The sequence below is a fragment of the Xenopus laevis genome, chromosome 3L (assembly GCF_017654675.1).
Source record: "Xenopus laevis strain J_2021 chromosome 3L, Xenopus_laevis_v10.1, whole genome shotgun sequence".
Taxonomy (NCBI): domain Eukaryota; kingdom Metazoa; phylum Chordata; class Amphibia; order Anura; family Pipidae; genus Xenopus; species Xenopus laevis.
In genome coordinates this window covers 154493533-154508964 of record NC_054375.1, presented here as the reverse complement: position 1 = coordinate 154508964, position 15432 = coordinate 154493533, and the positions used below count along the sequence as shown (strand labels likewise).

Here is a 15432-nt window from a genome sequence, read left to right as displayed (position 1 = left end):
CAGAATAACTAAACACAGATATCCCATTTATCTCATTTAACACAGAAAACTGTGACACAACATCCCATCTAATTAAAGCATTCACCATTGTGAACAATGGTGCTTTGGTATGCTAATGAAAAGGTTAAAGGAAAACTATACCCCCAAAATGAATACTTAAGCAACAGATAGTTTATATCAAATTGAATGACATATTAAAGAATCTTACCAAACTGGAATATATATTTACATAAATATTGCCCTTTTACATCTCTTGCCTTGAACCACCATTTCGTGACTGTATCTGTGCTGCCTCAGAGATCACCTGACCAGAAATACTACAACACTAACTGTAACAGGGAGAAGTGAGGAAGCAAAAGGCAGAACTCTGTCTGTTAATTGGCTCATGTGACCTTACATGTGGTTTGTATGTGTACACAGTGAATCTTACGATCTCAGGGGGCGGCCCTTATTTTTTAAAATGGCAATTTTCTATTTATGATTACCCAATGGCACATACTACTAAAAAAGTATATTATTATGATAATGGTTCATTTACATGAAGCAGGGTTTTACACATGAGCTGTTTTACTCAGTATCTTTTAATAGAGACCTACATTGTTTGGGGGGTATAGTTTTCCTTTAAATGCATTAAATGAGTTAAGATAACTTTAGATAACACAGTTTCTTCAATTAACTCTGAGTCATGACGCATTTAACTCACAAATCCAAGTGGCTTCATCTGTATATATATATTATATTTGATTTGTAGAACAAGGTCAAATGGCCCTTTACCGCTATATAAGTAAAGTGATACAGGTATGGGATCTGTCATCCAGAATGCTTGGGAACTGGGGTTTTCCAGATAAGGTAGCTTTCCAAAACTGAGATCTCCATACCTAAGTCTACTAAAAAACATTTAAATATTAAATAAACCCAATAGGCTTGGTTCCAATAAGGATTCATTATATATTAGTTGGGATCAAGTACAAGCTACTGTTTTATTATTAAAGGAAAATGTGGATCTTTCTGGATAACAGGTTTCTGAATAATGGATCCCATGCTGTATAAGGGGTTTTACTTATGAAACATGGTAACCTAAATTTTATTGCAAGTGTTAGTAATGTAGGTTTTTATGTCAAAGAGAAATATAAACCTAAAAATGTAATTCTGAGCACGTTTCCTAATAAACATATGTATATATATATATATATATATATATATATATATATAACAAACAGGGGAAATTTGTGCTCACCACTATTTTTTAAAATCATTAGGCGGGGGTGCAATGAGGGTGTGACCACAAAAAACAGACAAATACAAGATTCCTCTGCACTCAACCCATTATCAATATATTTAAGACAGAGACATTTTGTGCATACTGCTACTGAAAAATGCCTTACCCTTTAAACAAAACAGGGATTGTTTGTCCATATATTGCAATATATTTAAGCTGGCCAACTACGTCAAAGTCATCCCATATCTGGCCAGTCCTATGCTCAATTTTCATCTGATTCATTAAGAATTCTATGGTTTAATTATACATTTTATAAAAGGGACGAAAACGTTTTACCTGCAACTTACTAGCCGCTTTCAAAGTAAAACTCCCAAACTTGGCTGCCCTTTTATTAGACACCAGTGGGATCACCTGACTATAGTTGGAGGGGGTGGGAGCTACAACATGGAGCTGGTCACTGCTCTTGTAGAACTATAACAAACAGGGGAAAGTTGTGCTCACCACTATTTTTTAAAATCATTAGGCGGGGGTGCAATGAGGGTGTGACCACAAAAAACAGACAAATACAAGATTCCTCTGCACTCAACCCATTATCAATATATTTAAGACAGCGACATTTTGTGCATACTGCTACTGAAATATATGATCCCACTGGTCAGATGAAAATTGAGCATAGGACTGGCCAGATATGGGATGACTTTGACGTAGTTGGCCAGCTTAAATATATTGCAATATATGGACAAACAATCCCTGTTTTGTTTAAAGGGTAAGGCATTTTTCAGTAGCAGTATGCACAAAATGTCGCTGTCTTAAATATATTGATAATGGGTTGAGTGCAGAGGAATCTTATATATATATATATATATATATATATATATATATATATATATATATATATATATATATATATATATATATATATAAAGAAGCATGTGAAGCCGGCACTCACCTTCGCCAATAGTCACTGAGGCCGGGTGCTAGCCAAGTAAAGCATACAATCCAAAAAATGAAGGAAGCACTCACGGCAAATTTTTCTTGAAAAAACTTTTTACTGGATCATGCAAACATCAACACGTTTCGGTACCTCAAGGGACCGTCATCAGGATGTCATGCAAACATCAACGCGTTTCGGTACCTCAAGGGACCGTCATCAGGATGTCACATCCTGATGACGGTCCCTTGAGGTACCGAAACGCGTTGATGTTTGCATGATCCAGTAAAAAGTTTTTTCAAGAAAAATTTGCCGTGAGTGCTTCCTTCATTTTTTGGATTATATATATATATATATATATATATATATATATATATATATATATATATATATATATATATATATATACTGTATATACTGTGTATGTATATATAGTCATGCTTGAAAGTTTGTGAACTCTTTGAAATTTTCTATATTTTTATATGGATATAACCTAAAACATAATCAGATTTTCAGACTTTCAAACAAGTCCTAAAAGTAGATGAAGAAGCCCTATTTAAAGAAATGCAACAAAAATTAATTATATTTAGTCATCTATTTATGGAAAACAATTATCCAATAACAATAACATATCTGCATGTGGCAAAAGTAAGTGAATCCTTAGGATTATCGTATCATTTGAAGGTGAAATCACACCTGAGGAAGGGATTGGGTTACACACCTCTTATTTCATTTTATATTCCATTTTGGAGCACAGGGTCCCGCAAGCACCCCTATTAATAGAATGCTTTGCCATGCTGTATTCATTGGGGCAGGCATCCCCCTACCCATCCTATAAATTGGCTGTCATTCAAAAAGACAAAATTTTTTTTTTGTTATAGTGAAACAGCGGTATGTAAGAACAGGTTCAACGTTTTTACCCCATCAAGTAACTAATAGCAATACATCATGAGGTAATATTTATTGGCTTACTGTTTGAAGCTAAAAATCTGATTGGATGCCACACTTAGGGGCCCATTTACAAACAATCAAATTTACATATTTCCACAAATCTCTAAAACTTCATAGTTTTCTTATTTATTTAAAAATCTCTAAAAATTCGAGGTTTATGAAGTGTAAAAACCATGAAAACCTCTGAAACAAAACTTCCACAGGTAAAAGTTGCCATGGTCCTATAGCAGTCAATGGGAGCTGCATTTATCCTATTGGACTGCTCTAAATCAATTTGGACTTTTAGAAGTTTTCATATTTTTTTTCGCTAGGAATTTTCCGGAAAACTAGATTTTTTTTGAGGTTTTCAAGAATTCATATTTGTTAGCACAGAGTTCAGCGTAATTTTCTGTTGGTACTTTTCTTATTCTGATTTTTTTAATAAATCTCATGCCATTCGCAGTTTAAGAGTTTAGCAAGTTTAGTTGTGGTTTCAAAAACCACAAAAAACATTAAAATGAGACTGATTATAAATAGGCTCCTTAATGTGTCAACAGAAAACATGCTTGGACGGCTATAGTAGGTACAGTATGATCTACAAAAATCTTGGTAAGTATGAAGTGGGGGTACCACATGGTTTGTGAATCATGAACTAGACTGCAGGGCAACACAGCACATGTTACAAGCCTTTCTTATGAGCTTCCTAAAGGATAACAATTAATCTGCCTAGAGATCATCAGTAGCAGGAATGGAGTCTTCTGGATGATTTTCTTCAGTATAATGTGTTTTATTGAATTTTAATTTTGACCTCTGTCTTTCCTCCTGAGAAACTCTTTTGAGTTCATAACAGGTCGGAATAATACTACAAAACATTTTGGCACAAAGATACAGACCACCAAAGCCCAGGTGGAAGACAAGATAGCAAAGACTTCCATTGCCACAGTATACATGCCCCGTGCACTGAGATAGGCTGGGATAAAGGACACCCAGACACTGAGGAAAGCCAACATACTGAATGTGATAAATGTGGCTTCATTGAAACTGTCAGGGAGTCGCCTGGCTAGGAAAGCAACAATGAAACTGATGGTGGCCAAGAGTCCAAGATATCCCAGCATGCACCAGAAAGCAGCAGGTGATCCTTCATTGCAGTTAGCTATAATGATCCCAGGTTGGTCTTCCATGTCAAGTTCAGAGAAGGGAGGTGAGAAGATCAACCATAACATGCACACACATAACTGGATAATAGCAGAAAGCACAATGATATAGTAGGACACCTTAACTCCTGTCCATTTTCGTAATATGCTGCCTGGCTTTGTTGCATTAAAGGCAATAACAACAGTGATAGTTTTGGCCAGAATACAGGAGATGCAGAGAGCAAAAACTGTCCCAAATGCCACCTGGCGCAGAAGACACTTTTCAGGTTGTGGGTAACCAATGAAACCTAAAGAGCAAAGAAAACAGAGGAACAGGGAAATCAGAAGAAGGCAGCTAAGGGAATAATTGTTGGCTCGGACAACTGGTGTGTTTTTGTGACATATAAATACTCCTAGAATAATCATTGGAACCAAAGAAGAGAAGATCGCAATGATTGCTAAGCTGTAGCCCAGAGATTCTTCATAGGAAAGGAACTCAGTAGTTCTTGCTAAGCATCTGTCCTGTTGTAGATTGGGCCACATGTCCCAGGAACATGGCTGACATTCCACATCATCTGGAGAACAAAATATTTATCAGCTTTTTATATAAACAGTTTGGTATCTAATAATATATAATACATTTACTGTACCTGTTTGATTTGAAATCTGCCCCTGGGGACACCGGACACACTCATAGCAGCAACTGGGCTTTCCTGGTTCTGTCACCTTCCTAAATCCTGAGGAACAACTTGGGGTGCACTTGGAAATGGGTACCTTTGAAAATAAAATATACAGTAATTAATTTTGTTACCATTAAATTAGTGTTCATTGTTTTAATTCTGAGCATATGTGCACTGATTAATCTTTTTGCATTTGGTTTACCCATGTGGGACATATTTATGTTATCTGCAAAGCAAAACACATTACTTTAGATACTATTCTATGATACTAATTAGTAATGGGCAAATAAATTCGGCAGACACAAATTTTGTAGCCAATTTTCACATTTTGTAGTAAGTGCATGGCACTCCATCTCTTTTTATATCACCTAAATTGTATCATTACCCATTCTAAATCATTACTGGAGACATATATCTAACACATATGGTCTGAATAAATATTTAGTTCAGTGATCCCCAACCAGTGGGTCGTGAGCAACATGTTCCTCATCGACCCCTTGGCTGTTGCTCAGAGTGGCCTCAAGGCTGGTGCTTATTTTTGAATTCTGAAGGAAGTTTTGGTTGCAGATGTACTGCCAGACACAGCCTCCTTTAGACTGCCTTTCCACATAGGGGCTACCAAATGGACAATCATAGCCCTTATTTGGCATCCTCAGGAACTTTTTTCATTCTTGTGATGTTTCCCAACCCTTTCTTCAATTGAATGTGTCTCATGGGTAAAAAAGGTCGGGGACCCCAGATTTAGACCAATATGTATATAAGTTTCAGATAGCACAAGGTTAAAGAATAATATGTTTACAAACCCTACCTGCTTGTTGTCATTGGGCCATATAATACTGGTTGTGTCTATTGACAGATTTCTCTCATCTGGGACATTAAATTTATAATGTCCAACTAAAATCTGCTTTAGTGTGCCCTTGGTACTCAGGTGCCAGTTCACAATATCATAGATGACTGGGGGATTTCCTTTTGCATCAAAAAATACTTGGCTTCCATCTCTGGCTTGAAACTTCACATTTTGTATATAGTGGAGCAGCTGTAAAATAAAAAGATATAATACTATAATATAATTATAATGGTAACTCAATGGGAGCCATTAATGAACTTTGCGATGTGCATATTTATTCGCATATGATTATTTTGTGCAGGTTATCCTCTAAACGCTAAAATATCTTAATCTTACATGCCAAGGGTGAAAAGAAGTGATGTTAGCACAGGAATCTTGATAGAAAGGTCCATTTCCAGGAGTACAATCAAGCAAACTCTGTAGTGCCCTAGCAAAAGTGTAGGCAGCAGTGTATATATTGAGAGATATTCTATGTTCTGTCATCGATGTCTCCAGCTTTTCATTCCCTGTACATGGATGTATGGTTGTGTTTCCAACTGTTTTCAATAGGTTGCTCTGATTAAGCCACTTACAAGAGAAGGCTTTCTCCCAAAACTGTCTTATAAACAAATCTTGAGGCTCTTTAGATGGATGAAGACTATTAAGGTAGTTAGTAAACTCTGGCATTTGCCTACCATGAATGGCAAAGCCAATGGTTCCTAATAACATGTCTCGGAATAGTTCCTCTGAGAGCAGAACAGAAGTTGACCAACCTTCACTGGCTACCCAAATGTTTCCAGTGACATTTTGTCTCAAAAGCTCTTGGATAATAATCATAAAGTCAGGATCAGTGGTTATGACAACCACAACCTTTGCTGTTGAGTCTTTGATGACTTGGGCAATGTGAGGAGCATTTCTATTTGGCTGACCAATCATGATTTTTTCAGCAAAAGCTACACAAGCACCAACATTCATTATCTCCTGCTTTGCCATTTGAGTTCCATATTGACCATAGTCATCATCATTGGCCAAGATCCCCAGCCAAGACCAACCAAAAAAGGATATCAGTTGGGCTAGTCCTCTCATCTGAAAGTCATCACTGGGGATGGTGCGAAAAAATGAAGGAAACAAATTCCGATCACTGAGAATAGGATGGCTTGACAAATAACTGATCTACAAGATAATAAAGTTTTTTTTTCTCAATTATTCATTTATTTGATTCAATCAAGTGATGTTGAAAGTGTTAACTCATACAAATTTGTGAAACTGTAAATACAAATACGCTGTACATGAAGAAGATACAAATCAGCATTTGAAGAAATGACAGCTGTATTTTGAACATGGCTAGCTACTATATGCAGCATCTGACTAGCTGGATGTGCAATAAACCCTTATGAACACAAAGATAGGGTAGCATTATTATTCCCTAGACAAGCATTACAGATGTGTAACTACAAAACAACATTACTTACAGGGAATGACTTCAATGGGATGATGTAGGAAGCCTCAAGACTGTAAAGGTCTGCAGATTAAGCCCTGATTAAGCTCTTAACTGCCAATACTGGCTTCACTATGTTTTACTTGTAAAATGTACTTAGATTTTCTACATACAAAAAAAGAAAATAAAATAAAAATGTTTGCAGCATTAATCCAATCCTTGGGCAGAAGCCTTCTATGACTAAGGAACATACTCTTGAACCACTTAGTGCTCTTTGACTTCTGATGAGGGACGCCTTAAATGCCTGTAATGTTTGCTTGCTGTGCATAAATATTTTAGCTCTTCCTTACCTGTGGGTACTGGTACAGCCCTAGAATTTGGGCTATAAGTATAGATTGAGTAGATCCACAATCCCCAATGATACCAGCAAGAGGTGCCCCTTTGTGGCAGTTATAATTAGGGGTGATTGTTGGCCCTCCTGACAATATCCATAGAGCTCCTTGTGCTGCCCGCCGTAAAGTAATGCAGGAGTCAAAAATCTGGAAGCCAAGAGTTATGTTGGGAAGGAGTTCAGAGTCTGCGTTAATCTCTTCTATGGCAAATATTAGAGCCTGCATGCTTTGGTAGAACTCAATACCAAACCTATTAGACAAGCAAATAATAAAAACTGCTATCATTATACAAAGCTACAATTTCAAAATCACATTTCACAGCAATAATGGTGTTTCAGTCATACATTTTGATTTTAAAGATCTTCCATTTTTTTATTTGGTGCAAAATAACTGCAATTTTTGATTAATACATTTCTTAAAATGTCTTCAACAACATGTTAACACCCCCCAAATCTTAAATCAAGTAATGTACTTACATTAAGTCAACTTTGGAGCCCAAAACTGTACTGCATACTCCAAGTGAGGCCTTACCAGGGACCTATCAAGTTCTTTCTTTTGGTGGAACAGTAGAGCAGTTACTACTCTGAGCTCACTAACACAATATGGTCACACATTAAGCTTACTCCAACAGGAGGATGTGTATCAACCTCCCCAAAGAAAAATTTCAGGCATTGCAGCTATCACATTATGCAAGCAGACAGTCAAAGTTTTGTGAGAATAGCTACCTATTTCAGTTTCAAATCTGTATGCTCTGGGATAGGCTTGGGTGAATTTGACCCATTTCATTTCGCCAAAAATTTGCTGCCAGCGAAATGTCGCCAACGCCCATTAAAGTCTATGGGCGTCAAAGCTATTTTGACGCGTCATTTTTTTTTACAAGTCTATGGGCAACAAGGTCAAAGAATTCGCCCATCCCTATCTGGGACACTTGACTTAACTTGGAAAACGCACAACCAGCTACCCACTAGTAACAAAAAGCACAATTACATGTTCAAATGGGAGAGAGATCTTAATACAAACCAAAATGGTCATTGTGTAGCCTAATGGCAAATAGGGGGGAACATGTCAGATGTCAGAGGATGTCAGAGAAACATCAATAAAAATTGTGGGCCACAATGTTTTGGGGGCTGTATGGACAATGGACATATGGCGGTAATTCAAGATTATGTCAAACTGTTAGGATTCTATGACACACCTAAGAGAATTACATACTAGATTTCATAAGTACCCCCTTGTTATACTACTTGGAAATGTAGCAAGACTGCAAAGCTAATAGTAGCTAGTACCTGGAAAAAACTGGTCTTCCAGTAACAACACTGAAGGCTAGAATAATAAATATTGCCACCAATAAAAAGCTTATTTATATACTACAGAACAATATGGAAGCATAGGAAGCAAATTTAGATTCCATACGTTTTTCAACCCTGCATGTTTACTTTACCCCCATCCCCTAAATAGACTATTGTATTCAAGCCATCACATACAGGTATATGTTATGTATCTGTTCGGAATGTTTATTTTCTATCCTATCCTATAGCTTTTTTGCAAACCTTAATGAAACGAATAAAACATTTCAACTTAAAAAAAGTCTTCCAGGCTGAGAATTTTAGAGCAACAATATAGATACTTCAAATAAAAAAACAAAAATATTTTAAATGTATTGGTGTATAGTATACAGTACATTCTCAAAAAAGCTAATTTAAAGTTGAAGTGTCCCTTAAAGACTGGGTCTGGTCACTGCGTTTAGAGTTGGCAGCTTGTAATGGGGAAGCCTGTAGAAGAAGAATATTTAAGAGAGGTTGGCTTAGGGTCCAATAATGATATTTTAGAACGTAATTCCCTTTCGCGCTAAATGTAGACATCAACATTTTTGAAAATCTAGATTATTATCAGTTTATTAGCAGGGTTATTTAACATCTCTACATGGAGTAAAAAGTTAGGAGCCACTGTGTGATATGTAGCTCTGGTATGAAGTGTATTTTTGCTGCTTTGCTTATTCTTTAATAAAGGTACATGCTGCTACTGAAACTCCTTAGAGAAACTGCTCATTTGCACCCAGGGAGTTAATGAGCCTGAGAGAGTGCACCTTCACACTGTTTTATCATTAACTCCTTGCATACATGTAAGAGCCGGGCTCCTGGAGCTCTATTTAGTGGCCCTCTTGCTACCTGGACTGTAACGGGTTAGATAATCAACACAACGTCCAATGTCTATCTGCCAGGCCAATTCAAGCACACTGTACCTTAGGATAAAGAAGCCACTAATGTGTTCCTTTATATTAAACAATACAATGACTGGTACAGTATTAAAGGGCATATTAAGGTCTCAATATGGGGGCAAATTTGGTATAGTGTCAACTATAATACCACACAATGACAGCCTGATTGTTAGTAGCTGCTGCTATATAAACTTATATGGATGGCTGTTTAGCATGCGTAACTGGCAGCTCCTTTAGTTTAATTAGAATCTAATTAAATAGCATATTATATCGCTGCATAGACTGCCTCTAAACTGATTTCGATATAGCCAATCTGTGTGCAAACATCATATGTATCTGTTTTTAAATCTTTGGAGTGGCCACCATGCATCTTGTTCATTGGCATCTGAGCAATATTACTTACATCTGACACGGAAGTTCCTGGGGTTTCTTAGTGAAGTCAAGGTTGTAATGGAGTCTGTCCACATGAATGGGAAAGGTCCCTCCTATGATAACGTCTCCTGGATGGCTTAGGTAGCCATGAACATTGTCACTGGGTAGGTTACAGGCAGCATTTGAGAAGGCACAGACCTCAAAAGCCAATGTGCAAAGTATCCATGTGGTGGAGAGGAGAAAGTAGCAGATTCTGTAGATGGCCTGCACCCAGTGTAGAAGCATCTCTGTCATATAACTAGGGGTTTCCCTGGCATTGTCATACCCCCACTTTATCTCTCCTGTATTACTTAAACTGAACTGGAATTCCAGAACTGCTTTTATACAGAATTCAGAGAAGGAGGCCTGGGGGAATCCAGACAATAATTGTACATAATTATGTAACCAACTCAGGGATCAGCCATTCATGGTGGTTAACTAATTCTTATAACTAGGAAAGGGAGATATCAATAAAGCAGACAAATTATTTCCAGAGTTATGAGCCCTGCTACTGCTATGAGCCCCATAGCAGCAAATCCCTTTTCTCTTAAACCCCTCACAAAAAAAAACAAAGACCTCTCTCCACCAAGTCGTATAAAGGAAACCTTCCTTGGTAGTACCCCTTTTTGCTCCCTTTTAGGTCAAGTGAGTCTTCTTACCCTCTACCTTTACCAGTAGCAACAGCTCACTTTTTAACTCTTTGTTCAACCCCCTTAAAATACATACAGTCCCAACTGTGTGTTTTCTCTCTGATTCACCCTGTATTGCAGCAAATATTGCAGCAAAATCTGGGAACTCTACCTACCACATGTCATGGAATTTGAGCAACCGGAGACCACTTGAGGTGAAAGAGAAAGTTTATTTGCCACAAGTTCTATGGATTCTGAACTCACAGAGTCACTCAAGAGTCACAACTATAAACAAATAAATCACAGGGTTTTTATAGACTTGTAAAAACTGAGTTACCAGTATAGAGATATAGCTTTGAGATATTGCTCCACAGCACAGAAAAACAAGGAACTGTTCTTACAGCCAAGCAGGTGGCTCTGCTCCAGGGCCAGGATACTAGTGACCAAGGCTAGTTTGAGAAAAGAATCAATCCAAGTCCGGGGGGGGGGGGGGTCATGGGGGTATCTTCAAACCAGAATGTTATTTTCTCTTTCACACATCTTATTCCTAGTTTTGTTTCCCACAAAAAATCCCCCTTTATGCAGGGCATCATCATTCCTAGTCCTAGCATGGCATCTTCTAGTTTCACTTTCCAAAAGTTTGAATTTCGAATGATTTTTTGGGCTACTTCGACCATCGAATTGGCTACTTCGACCTTCGACTATGACTTCGACTTTGAATTGAACGATTTGAACTAAAAATAGTTAGACTATTCGACCATTCGATAGTTGAAGTACTGTCTCTTTAAAAAAAACTTCAACCCCCTACTTCGCCAAGTAAAACTTACCGAGGTGCAATGTTAGCCTATGGGGAAGGTCCCCATAGGCTTTCTAAACTTTTTATGGTTGTAGAAAAATCGTTCGATCGATGGATTAAAATCCATCGAATCATTTGATTCTAGGGATTTTTCGTTCGATCGAACGAATTGCTGTAAATCCTTCGACTTCGATATTGAAGTCGAAGGATTTACCTTCGGCAGTCGAATATCGAGGGTTAATTAACCCTCGATATTCGACCCTATGTAAATCTGCCCCTTAATGTTTCATCTTGCTTCATGCTCAAGGAAGCCCTGATCTTTTCACAGTCTTTCTATGGTTACTGCCCCATCTAAATTATCCATTCCTGTTAATGTTTTATTTAATGCTCAGGAAATTGCAGGGTTTTTTTCTCAAGCTCTTCTTACTTTTTGGGCTCCTTTGTTATTTTTGTAATAATTTACAACCTAAGGGTTGCTATCCAGAATTACATGAAAAAGGCAAATGCCTTTGCTACGGTAAACAATACTAATAAAATTAGTGCCATGATTAAGGGACAAGCAAAATAAGATTTATTAGGGGTTGTTACTTTGTCAAGTACCCAAATGTTAGTCAGTACATTCAGATACTTTACTTACAGTCACTTACTTACAGATTTTCACTTTGAACACAGCTATTTGGATTGAGATCCCTTGAAGAGATCAATTGAAACTGTCTAGGATAAGTGTGTAGGGAGTGTGTGGAGTTTATATCTTTATAATATACCTGTATTTCATTATATTTATAATACATGGAGTGGAGTGCTAACTGCCAACTATTCTCTCTGTAATACATCAAAGCCACCTTTTCTGGAGGAGTGATTTTCCCGGACCAAAGGTGGGTAAGAAAGCCCATATGTCTGGTCTTGGAGACAGTAGGATTGAGGGAGTCAGTAGGATTGACAGGACAGCATTTAACATCTCATGCTAGTTCCCTGTGCCTGTGTTTCATTCCATTGTAATCTATACTGTACCTTGTTCATTGAACGAAGCATTAAATATTCTTATTTTATACAAAGACAATGAGCCTGGAGATTATTCTCATACCCCTAGACAACAAGTGAGTCAACACTTGTATTCGTAATTACATTAGACTGCTGAATCTAAAGGCAGTAATCTGGTCCTATTCCAAAAAAGTGCATTGGCATTGCAGCAAAATACAGCAAGTTGGAACATACTTACTACTAGGCTGTCAATATGTAAGTATAAGTGTAATATCTCCCATTTCAGGGTGTCTTGGAATTTCAGGAACTGGGGACCACTTGAGATGGAAGATACAGTTTATTTGACATGGTATCTGTTACTCACATAGATTCAGAAATACAAACAAAGGAGTCTTTATAGACTTGTAGAAAGGAAGTTACTGGTGGGAAAACATAGAGATATCACTCCACAGCACAGAAAACCAACTAACTGATTTTATAGCCAAGCAGGTGGCTCTGCCTCAATGCCAGGGTGCTAGTGACCAACACAAATAGTAACAATGTGATAATGGTGGAGCTCCCCCTGTGTGTTCCGTCTCCCACTCAACCGCTGCTCCCGTGATAAGTCGGTCACTTCAAACCTGTTACAGCATCAATACAGAGGATCGCTGCAGAGCGCTGATCAGATCATAACCAGGAGAACAAATTGTGTAATATCAATTATTTCAACGCTTTAAAATTACATATATTGGTAGGGTATGTGAAAACCACACACCCTACCGATATATGTAATTTTAAAGCATTGAAATAAAGCCGGATTGATATTACACAAGTTGTTCTCCTGGTTATGATCTGATCAGCGCTCTGCAGCGATCCTCTGTATTGATGCTAGTGACCAAGTCTAGCTTGAGAACATAATCCATCCAGATCAGGTGGGCTCCTGGGGGGATCTGCATACACAGAATTGTATTCTCTCTCAAGGGGATACTCATATGCTCCCTCTGTTTTTATGAAGAACACTTTCATTAATAGATGCTTGAGTGTTGAACATTTCTTAAAATGCATAAAACACAACTCTCCCTACTCACCTGCAAGATGTTTTGTGATTTAACAGTGGAAGGGAGTGAAATCACATAAACAGTAGTCCAAACTATACACAAACAAAGCGAGCAGGTGATTTTATTTCATAATGCTACAATATTCTATGATTCCTCTGAGGGGAAGGGGTAGGCTGTGCTTTATTCTTCAACTAATGATATAAAAACATGTTGATTATGAATAGTAATTTTTATTTTGACAAGCTTTCAAAAAACTGGTGCTTACTTTAAATTTCTTCCTTTTCCCATAAGATGATCTCTTGAGTTCATGTTGGGCCTGAACAATATGATGAAACATTTTGGCACAAAGATACAGCCCACCACAGCCCAACTGGAAGACAGAATGGCAAAGACTTCCATTGCCACAGTATACATGCCCCGTGCACTGAGAAAAGATGGGATAAAAGACACCCAAACACTAAGGAAAGCCAACATACTGAATGTGATATATTTGGCTTCATTGAAACTGTCAGGGAGTCGTCTGGCCAGAAAGGCAACAATGAAACTGATGGTGGCCAAGAGCCCAAGATATCCCAGCATGCACCAAAAAGCAGTCGGTGATCCTTCATTGCAATTAACTATGATGACTCCAGGTTTGGTGTCTGAATCAAGTTCATGGAATGGTGGAGAAAACAATAGCCACAGTATGCAAATCCATAACTGAATAAAGACACAAAATACAATGACACAGTAAGACACCCTTACTCCTGTCCAATTTCTCAATCTGCTGCCTGGTCTGGTAGCATTAAATGCAATGACAACAGTTATGGTTTTGGCCAGAACACAGGAGATACAGAGAGCAAAAACCATCCCAAATGCCACCTGGCGCAGAAGACATTTTTCAGTTTGTGGGTAACCAATGAACCCTAAAGAGCAAAGGAAACAGAGGAAAAGAGAGAGCAGGAGAAGGCAGCTAAGGGAATAGTTGTTGGCTCGGACAATTGCAGTGTTTTTATAATGAATAAAAACCCCCAAAACTATAAGTGGAGACAGAGAAGAGAAGAAAGCTGCAACTGCTAAGCTATAACCTAGTGGTTCTTCAAAAGAGAGAAACTCTGTAGTTCTTGGTAAGCATCTATCTTGTTGTAGATTGGGCCACATGTCCCAGGAACATGGATGACATTCCACAGCATCTGGAGAGAAACACTGATATTATTTTCATGTCATATATAAACAAATGTAACAAAAAAAATCCCTTTTTTAGTTTACCTGTTTGGTTCGAAAAATGTCCTTGGGGACATGGGACACACTCATAGCAGCATATTGGCTTTCCTGGTGGAATCAATTTTCTAAGTCCTGATTGGCAACTTGGGCTGCACTTAGAAATAGGAACCTATGGAAATATAGGGATGAAATGAGAAATGGTGAGAAAATACTGAACATTTGATCATTGTACTCAACAATCCATATCATTATACAGTTGAGGAGTAAGACCAACATTGGGCCAGATTCAGTTCAGTGAGAAAAAGATTTACCATATGAAAACTCATGGATGACATTCAATTTGAGAAACAACTCAGTTCAGAAAAATGAATCTCACTGTTCATCACGTAAAAACTGAAGTCTTTGGAAAAAAACTGGAACTGAATTAGCAGAAAAGTTTCTTCTCCCTGAATTTAATCTCTTCCTTGAATTTTTACATGATAAACCATGGGGTAACTTTTTTGCACTGAATTAAATCTGGGCCAATATCTCTTGTTTAAAACAAATAATAATAAAAAAAGCTTGCAGTCTCTGTTCATAGCCTACAATGTATTATACTGTATGTATAG

At 37.6% G+C, this 15432-nt stretch overlaps 2 protein-coding genes across 2 annotated transcripts; both read right to left on the bottom strand.

The window, feature by feature from the left end:
• Positions 1–3877: 3877 nt before the first annotated feature.
• LOC108710410 (extracellular calcium-sensing receptor) lies at positions 3878–10433 on the bottom strand. The gene is made up of 6 exons (XM_018251547.1): positions 10171–10433; positions 7508–7799; positions 6077–6892; positions 5702–5929; positions 4864–4987; positions 3878–4788 (listed from the first exon to the last, which is right to left on the bottom strand). Exons 1-6 carry the CDS (start codon positions 10431–10433, stop codon positions 3878–3880), a joined length of 2634 nt encoding a protein of 877 aa, XP_018107036.1.
• Positions 10434–13882: 3449 nt separating this feature from the next.
• On the bottom strand, positions 13883–15023 carry LOC108710409 (vomeronasal type-2 receptor 26). The gene has a single exon (XM_041585659.1). The coding sequence runs from the start codon at positions 14759–14761 to the stop codon at positions 13883–13885; it is 879 nt and encodes a 292-aa protein (XP_041441593.1). The 5' UTR covers positions 14762–15023.
• Positions 15024–15432: the final 409 nt, after the last annotated feature.